The 9344-nt window shown below is 50.1% G+C and overlaps 1 protein-coding gene across 1 annotated transcript in view; it reads left to right on the forward strand.

Annotated features, from left to right (window-relative positions):
• Positions 1-414: 414 nt before the first annotated feature.
• The window catches only part of MGAT3 (beta-1,4-mannosyl-glycoprotein 4-beta-N-acetylglucosaminyltransferase), a 10085-nt gene continuing 1155 nt past the window's right edge, over positions 415-9344 (forward strand). The window contains exons 1-2 of the mRNA XM_035903219.1: positions 415-2863; positions 8889-9338. Coding sequence (XP_035759112.1) covers positions 2823-2863; positions 8889-9338 — 491 coding nt within the window. The 5' untranslated portion in view covers positions 415-2822. The remainder of the gene's footprint in view (positions 2864-8888; positions 9339-9344) is intronic.

Raw genomic sequence — 9344 nt, forward strand, 5'->3', positions numbered from 1 at the left:
AAAAAAAAGAAAAGAGAGGGGGGGGAGGGAGGGGGGGGGGGGGGGGGTCAGGGATGGGAAGAAGGAGGGAGAGACACCCTAGAGAAACCTCTCAGCATGGAGTCAGGTTTCTCCGGCTGTTCCCGGTGAAGAGGGGTTAATGCTCTTTGCATGGGATTGGCCAGTCACCAGACGTTCAGAGAAGAGGGGGATCTGGGGGCTGCCAAGCAGGACCCCTGTGGCCTGAAAGGAGGGGAGGAGGGGAAGGAAGAGGCTGGGAAGGCTCTTCCAAACAGTAATAGATCGGCTACTGTGGGAAAGTGAGTGCGCTGCCAAACCCCAAGTGGTTGGTGATGGATGGGGGAGGAAGGAGGGCGGGGATGGAGGGCCAGCTCTTCTCCGTGGCCGCTAGGATCTTGCTGCTGTTCCATGGCCTCTCTTTATTTATTGTCTTCATGGGGTTTAATTACTCCCCTCCTCGATCTGTCTTGGAGAGCTTTTATCCTGGGGATGCACAAACAACTGCCACCTGCTTCAAAAATAGCTGGAGGCAACGTGGTTTCTGCCTTCCTGCGTGGGTCTGTGCACTCTACCCATCACCATGGCATCGAGCGCTTCTTGCCTCCTTCCTTCTTTAACTGCCTCCCTCTGGGCTCGTGGGGGACCCACCCTCACCTTCTTCTGGGCTGTTCAACCTGCACCTTCCCTGCTGCTTGGGCTGTTACCTGGTCCCTGGGAATTCTCCTGCTTTCCTTTGGACAGGGTTTATCTGCGTGGTCTCTTAACCCATGGGCCCTCTGCTCCGAGGGTAACCCTGATGGCCCATTTTGGCGCTCTTCTCAGGATTTGTGACTTGTACTCCACTTGCTTGGCATACGTGGACTGCCTGCCAGGGTCTGCTTGGAAAGCAGTTACCTGCTGCTGCTTCTTCCAAATCCTTCCTTGAGCTGTGCTCCTTCCGTCATGGTGCTGGGAGGAGTTAGCGAGCTGATGGTAGTTGAACAGTGCTTAAATAAGCCCTGTAATTTTGAGTGTCTGAGGAGGTATCTACATGATACCACAGTTCTGGTGAGAAGTGAACTGGTGAAATAATTCAGAAAGTTTCTGCTGGTCAGCTGCTTGTTCCCATACCCAGGCACTTTTTTTGAAGTTTATTTTTAACCCAGTTAGATCGGCTGCTGATTTGTCTTTACAAAGCAGACTTTCATATGATTGACAACTTAAATTCATACAACTGACAACTGAGGGGTGGTGAGCTGTGAAGGTGGTGAGTGAGGGGAGAGAACCTATGAAACAAGAGCCTGTGCTACCACACGCCTCATGAGGTCTCTGAAAGTGTCATTTTCTCTTATCCTCAGACAAAATGGTTTTGTCCTGTCCCTCTGCAAGACACAGAGACTAGCTGGGAGTTCTCGTATACTTTTCCAATTACCCTGTGGCCGATCTGAGGACATAAGTTGTGGGGTTTTTTTTTGTGTAGTTGTGTCCCTTTTTCCTTTCCTATTCCTTATCTCACGATGGAGCATTCCTTCCCTGTAAGACACCAAAGTCAAGAAGTGAAATAACTAGCCAGCTCCATTTTGCACTGCTGTAACTGCTGTACGCTTGAAGCAGTGAGCCGCAGCGGTACTGTGTTTGGCTGAGAGAAAGGTCTTGGTGTGCGTGTACTGGAGAGTGCAATGAGCAGTGCCTCAGCTCACCCTCTGATGTCCTGAGATACCCGATCTTGGAGCCAAGTGGTGATGCAACATCTGGAGCCATCACAGCAGTCTTCGTGCAACCAGATGTTTTGAGGAGACAGTAAGCAGGGTTGAGGAGGAGTCCTTCCAGGATTTCAGGCATAAGTGAAGGAGAGAAGAGGAAAGGAGCTGTGCCACTTCTCCTTGAGCGGAAAGAGTGCCAGGACTAGTGGTGCTGAGAAACAGAAACTGAGGCTTCCGAGAGCGTCTGAAGGATCGGTGTGTGCTGAGGCATCTCTTGAACCATGGAAATTCCTATGGCGAGACTGGCTTTAGCTGGGGAGAGAAGAGCCTGGTACAGCTGAAGAATACTGAGAAGAATATTTGATAGACTCCAGTGGAGTTGGAAATCCAGCTTGAAGTTTTCTTTAGCATGCAGTCTGTACCCTTGTGATGTCCCAGTACTGCTTGAATAAAATGAAATTGGTGCCTCATAGGCCATTATTGGATTTCAGTAGAGTTTTCTAGTCCTCTCTGAGCAGATCTTCTTTTAAACCGGGGGCTGGAGAATTATATAATTATGCTGCTATTAGTATTATGGTAGTTACAGTAAGAACAATCTGTTCGAGTGGAGGGTTTTATAATGGACTCTGAAGGTGTTCAGATGCTGGTCTATTCTGCTGATCTTCTGGAAGATCAGTCTTGAGCCAAAATCCTGTCAACAAAGACCACTTTATCCCTAGGCCATGTTGTGCTCTGTATGGAGGGTTAAGAGCTTCTTCATCCCAGAGTGTACAGCTGTCTCGCTGTGGCTGGAGATGTGGCATCTAAAATAACCAAGGCGTAGTCCACCAAAGAGCAGGACGAGACACTTGAGAGAACAGTTAAAACAGTGAAAGTCCATGGAAAGTGCGGAGTCCAAAGGTACTGTGCTTCCAGAGTTGAAGAGGTGAGCAGCCACAGTACTTAAAAAGCTGGAGGCTTTGTATTGCATCCATCTTAGTTTCTACATGCAGCAGAGCGTAGCTACTGGCCTGGAGTGCTTTGGTTTCCTACAAGAGTGCATAGGAGAAGAGATACCTGTTTTCTTTTTGACCACAGGTGCTCCTGTTCAGTTGAGGCCCAGCAAGGCCCTGGCACACAATCCTGCGGCTAGTGGTTGACATGATGTACATCACGTGTCTGCCTTCAGTGGGAAGGGGAAGGTAATGCCTTGGTTTCTCAGCTGTGCTCTCACTCTTCCCTGGCCAACCTCACCTTAGCCTTGTGTAGATTCACCCTTCAGCTGTCTTTTTTTTCTTGATCCAGTTTTCTTCCTGGCTTGATGACACCCATTAGTGATGTGTGGATGGCAGCTCTGGAAGTCAAATGGATGCTATGGTGGCACCCTGTTGAGAGTGGTCACTTGGTATCTCTGCTCACCTTCCCATTGAAAGGGAAGGAAGATTTGTAGGACAAAGCATGGCTGTCCTTACTTGGATGCGATGCATGGCCTGACCTTACTTGGAGACTAACTGTGCTGGATGGCTTGCTCCAGCTGGTTGTGCTGGCAGCAAGTCAGGGGCACCTTGTGGTCAGTTACCTTGAAGCTGCAGAGGAAACACATAGCATGAAGTATTGCTGTTTTGCATTAGCGCTGTGGGCAGCAGTTCTTGAAAATTGCGGAAGAATGTTGTATTCCGTCCTTGAGACTTGAACGGAAGCTGATACGGACCTGCCTGCCTTCAAACCACCTTGTACTGTGACTCCCACAGAACTTCCTAAAAATGGCTTGCAGTCCCTGCAAACACCATGGCATCCTTCATGTCAGAGAAATGCTGAGTCCCAGCTGCCTTCTGGTGCATCCCGCTTCTCTCCACTTTCCCTGCCTGTCCAGCTTTGAAGGATAGTCTTCTCTTCCTATCCTTAAGCAAAGCGCTGTCCCTGAGCAAGTTACATTTCAGTTGTAGACAAACAGTAGGTTTTATAGTTTCTCTTTACTTCTGTGGGTGTTTGCAGGACAAAAGTAACTTGAGATCTTAGTGTTTCGGAGTACTGTGACCCCAATGCATGTTGTGATTCCTGTGCCCCATGGATGGCAGGTAGACCTTGTACTTCAGAAGTGTGGAGCCTGTTCATTTGTCTGTAGCTGGAGCAGAGAGAGTGAGTTTGGCCCTCAGTGTGGAGTGGGGGATGGAAATCATGCTGGATTTTAATCTGCCATGTGAAAGCGATTCTAATTTGAATTGTTGCTTTGTGTTGAAGTGTCTTGAGTGATGGGCAAATATGTTACTGCATGGGTGTTATGGGATAACTTTAGGCAGAGTTGATGAGCATCTCTGTATTGGGGGGGGGGGGGACCAGAAGCTTCTACTCTGACTTGTCCTCCACAGCAGCTTTTCTCCTCTAACCATGGGAGAGGTTTAGGGAGTCTTGAGTCCCATGCCCTAATGAGATGAAGTGTAGGGTATCATGCATCCAGCAGCTTGTTGCATGGCCTCTTGCCAGTGTCCTCCAGAAGAGAACATTAGAACTGGTGAACTGCCAGCTCTTAGCAGTGCATATCTTTCTCTCTGGCTCCTTGAAAAATCAGGATATGATTTCAGGATGATATAAATCAACTGGTCACTTGATATAATGGCAAAGTAAAATGGTAACAGGTGCCTGGGGATAACTCATATGCATACCACTTCTAGCTTTCCTCCTTCTCTGAAAGCCCTTCCCCTGCATGGTAGAGAATTAACTTCAAGCAAGGAAATATCAATCCCTTACAAAAAGAAGCTTTCAGCTTGTCTTGCCAAGACTGAATGTTGCTGAAGCAGTTTATAACTGCGTATTCCCTAAAGAGCTTTGTCTTAATGGAGCTGACTGTCCATGTTCCTTCTGGCTTTTTCCTTCTACTTGAACATTAAAGCTTTTCTTGCTGTTGTTTTTAACCTGACAACAACCTGACCACTCTCCCTGAGATCAAGTTGACTTTTTTCCCCCCTCCTCACTCAAAATTGTCAGAAGGGAAACAGCTCTTCTTGCTCTTTTCTGTGTTCCTGGTAACTGGTGGCTGCTTTGTGACAGAGCAGCTGGGGCTCATTTGTGATAAGCTGAGATGGCTCCCTAGCTGGTACCTCCTTTCTCATTTCCACCACATGTAAACGTTCTGGATGGGGAAGGTGGGCAATAACATCTTCCTCCCCTGCTGGCCTTGGTCTCCAGTTAGGTACCGTTCAAACACAGATCTTCCACTGCAGCGCTGATCAGAGGATATGGGAAGGGATACGCGACTGATGGTTTTTAGCATCTCAGCCTACCCATGGGGGCATGAGCCCTCTCCAAGGCCCAGCAGAGGAATCCCTGGCGTGCGACAATGGAGGTGGTTACCAGGGAAGAGGTTTTGAAGAGGACACAGCTTGCTTCTTTGCTTCCCTCCTTTTAGGAGGGGATGGGAAATGTGTTCATGTTCCCACTCCCTGACAAAGGCAACTGAGCAGTGGAAATTGCCTCCTGGGACGTGTCAGCAGCAGAACAGCAGAGGGTACTGCAGGGCCAGCTTGCTTTGGCAGAGCTGCAGAGGCGGGCTGTGCACACCAGCCCGGCTCTCCCAGGCACAGACTGCAATAACAGGGAGGCAACGCAGCCGTGCACGGGCTGAGTTTTGCCAGTGGGTGAAGAGCTGCAGAGCTGTGCGCTGAGCCTGACGGATATTGATGTATGCAAATGTCAAGTGAGGAAAATATGCTTTACTTCCCAAAACCATGTGTCCCGCTATGTTGACACAGCGCACCGCATCCCAGAAAGTGAAGCAGTGTGTTGAATGTCAAGAGTTACGACCTTTTGTCTGGGAATTTACCATGGCATGCAGAGCATCACAGCCATCTGGGAAGAAGATGGAGATGTGCCTTGTGTGACTCCTCCAGCACATGTCCTCTGTCCTGGGCTGGCCCAGAAGAAGCTGATTGCCCTGCATTTGTGTGTCCTGTAGGAACTGGAGTGAAACCAGCATTACCTGGCAACCATTGGGATTGCCTTACTGGAGCAGGCCAGCCATTCAACTCGCCTGGGTTTCAGTGTCTGAGAGCACGACCTGATGTCTGGAGGTAATGCCTCGGAGAAGGTGCAGGACGCCTGGTTGGAGAAAGCTGTACTAATTTACCAGTGAAGGACATTTTCTTCTGACAGCCAGTCGCTGCTAACAGTGTTTACAGCTGCCTTGTGCCCTTTTCTTCCTCACACTTTCGAGACAGAGCAGAAACTGGTGACATGCAAGGAAAAGGCACTGGATACTCCTTTACCTTGCAAGTGATCTCACTGCTCCGGCAGCCTTAAAAAACAACAACAACAACAAAAAAACCCAAACAAACAAAAAACCCAAACCTGGACATGCCAAGATGCTTCTTGGGGGGTCCCTTGTTTTGCCCTCATGAAGAAAGCTTGACAGCAAGCCCCAGGATGGTCCTTTATCGCTTTGAACAGGAGACCATCCACCCATTTCACAACTGGGCCACCCAGAGATGGCCTCCCACCACCAGGGCCATGACCAGGCTTGTGAAGCCAGGCTGCAGGGCTGTGGCAGGTGGGTGCAGGAGGCAAGGCCCTGCCCTGGGATGGTTCCCTGAGGAGAGCTGCCATTTGCTCCTTCCTGGCCTGCCTGACAAGATGGCCTCTTGGGGGTGCACAAAGCCAGGACCTTACCCCTCTGATGACCTGTGTTGTGTCAAAGTATATCAAAAACCATAATAATCGTTAACAAATAGGATCACTGTCCTGGTTTTGGCTGGGATAGAGTTAATTTCCTTCCGAGTAGCTGGCATAGTGCTGTGTTTTGGATTTAGCATGAGAATAATGTGATAATGCACTGATGTTTTAGTTGTTGCTTAGCAGTGTTTACACGAAGTCAAGGACTTTTCAGCTTCCTGCACTCTGCCAGGTGCACAAGGAGCTAGGAGGGGGCACAGCCAGGACAGCTGACCCAAACTGGCCAAAGGGGTATTCCAGACCATGTGATGTCATGTTTGTTATACAAACTGGGGGGAGTTGGTCAGGGGGCAGCGATCACTGTTTGGGGACAGGCTGGGCATCGGTCAGCAGGTGGTGAGCAATTGCATTGTGCATCACTTGTTTTGTATATTCTTTTATCATCATCATTATTATTATTTTCACTTCCTTTTCTGTCCTATTAAACTGTCTTTACCTCAAAATATGAATTTCCTTTTTTTTTTCTTTTTTTTTTTCCTCCCCCCCCGATTCGCTCTTCCACCCCACTGGTGAGCCAGGGAGTGAGCAAAGGGCTGTGTGGTATTCAGCTGCCCGCTGCATTAACCCACACCAGTCGTGCTCTCCCTTTTTTTGGTTTGGGTGGTTTTTGGTTTGGGTTTTTTTCCACCCTTTTAATTTTTTTTCTACCTCCCATGGCAATGCTGTAACTTTTCTACCAGCTTCAAGTCTGGGGCCTTCCCCCCCTTCAGAGCTTGGCGTGGGGCTCCTCACGCTGCCACCCGAGTGTGGTGGCAAAGTGTCCAGAAGCACTTGTTGCTGAGCTGTAAGGTGTAACTGCAGACAGCCCCTCTACCGAAGTCCACATCAGAGGCATCTGTAGAGAGCTGGATGTGTTTTCCTCTGGGCAGTTGCCATCTGTCTAAATGCTTTATGGCTTTTCACTTTAGTATTAAATTCTCTCCAAGTTAATCAGTAAACACGCTTTGCTGTATTTCAAATACCCTCCGAAGCTGTGGGAGCGGGCTTGGGTGCTTCTTCCCTCCGCTCCTGCCCTGGGACACGTGTTGGCTGTGAGGAGCCCCGGGACAGACCCGGCGTGGGGCGGCTCCCTGTGCTCCCCAGGAGGGGGGCCAGCCTCCCGCAAAGGTGTTGCCGGCACCATCGTGCACTGGGATGGGAGGGTTTATAAGTGATGGCACGGGGCGTGTGGTGCCTCTCTGGAGCTTTGGCCCCGGCAGGGGGATGGTTCTGGGGTAGGGAGCCTCCATGGGGGAAGCATGTTGTAGAGGGGGCACGGTGGCGCGTGTAGCGTGCGTGGGGCTTGGAGGGGGGCTCTGCCGCTGCAGGGGTGTCCTGCTCGAGGGAGGAGAAGACAGACAGCCTCTGCGTTGCAAAGGGCTCTTTGTTCCCCTGCCCACCTTTGGCAAACTTACCCTTCCCCATACTGCAGAAGGCAAGCGCCTTTTCTCCTTTTCCTTGGCGAAACATTGGGTGAATTTAACTTTTTTTTTTTCTCCCCTTCCTTTCCACCCCCCCGTTTTTCTCGACTGTAGTATTCAATTGCTTGTCTGCCTGACAGCAGCTCTTTGCTCCCAGCCTGGGCTGGAGTAGGGGAGGTAGCGGAGGGAGAGGATGAAGGCAATATATTTGGTGGTGTTTGGAGGGAAGGGCTGTGCGCTGTCGGTTTCTTGCTGGCCTGATATGGATCCATCAAGATGGCACAGTATTAACAGCGGAGACAGCTAGGTGCTTACTTCAGCCACTCTGATCCAGATGCAAAAAAACCTCCTCAGCATCCGGTCCACAGAAAATGAAAAGCAAAGGGCAACATTTGAAGATACAGTGGACTTGACAAGGATGGGAGAAGAGTAAAAGTAACAGAACTTAATTTTGTTGTTTTTTTTTTTTCCCCCCATTCCCCAGGTGAACTTGGGTAGCACTTCCTAGGAACAAGGGTGGTTTTTAGGGTGTGTGTTGAGCAAACACTGAAAAGATCTGAGGAGCGTAGGTGTTTTCCTGGCTCTGGCAGCCTGGCTAATGATCTTGGTCTTTGAAAACTGCCTTTTTTACACTGGTGGTGTTTTATCCATGTACTCCCTACTCCTTCTCGTCCCTCTTGCTCTCTCTTCATCTTCCCCCAGCCCTCTGGGGATGCAGGGCATGAGGAGGCCTCCGTTCATTTTGTTTCCATCAATTAATAGGGACAAATCTGCTAAGTGCAGTGAGTTCACTAGATCGTGAATTCCTGTTATTCTGGATTTCCTGCCTTTCTACCCTGTCACCAGTGCCTTTCTTGTCCTTGTGAGTTTGTAAGACTGACTGATCTAGAAGAGGTTCAGCTTGGTGTAACCCAGCTGAGGCGAAAGGCCCACTAAAGATGGCAGAGGGTGGGGGAGTAGTTCTTGGATTCAAGTCTCAGAAGATGCATGTTGAATTTGGGCCAGTTTTCTCCCACCCCCGACCTGTCTTCCTGCCAGTGGTAAACTTTTTACATCTCAGTAACTACTGAATGTGACTTTCCTTTTCATGGCTTTTCCACAGGATGAAGATGAGACGCCATAAGCTCTTTCTGACTCTCTGCATGGCTGGTCTCTGCCTCATCTCCTTCTTGCACTTCCTCAAGGCCCTTTCCTATGTCACCTTCCCCCGGGAGCTGGCTTCGCTTAGTCCCAACCTTGTCTCCAGCTTCTTCTGGAACAATGCCCCCGTTACACCTCAGGTCAGCCCTGAGCCAGGGGGTGCAGAGTTCCTCCGCACACCCCTGTACTCCCACTCCCCCTTGCTCCAGCCCCTGCCTCCCAGCAGAGCCAGCGAAGAGCTGCACAAAGTCGAGTTTGTGCTGTCGGAAGACACGACAGAATATTTTGTCCGTACCAAAGCCGGCGGCGTTTGCTTTAAACCAGGCACCAAGGTGTTGGAGAAGCCACCCGTGGGAGGGGGGGCGGAGGAGCGAGCGGATGGGGCAGCCCCGGGGCGGCCGGCCCCCCACCCGCCCGG

This window comes from Egretta garzetta, unplaced genomic scaffold (assembly GCF_000687185.1).
Source record: "Egretta garzetta isolate BGI_Z169 unplaced genomic scaffold, ASM68718v1 scaffold51, whole genome shotgun sequence".
NCBI lineage: Eukaryota > Metazoa > Chordata > Aves > Pelecaniformes > Ardeidae > Egretta > Egretta garzetta.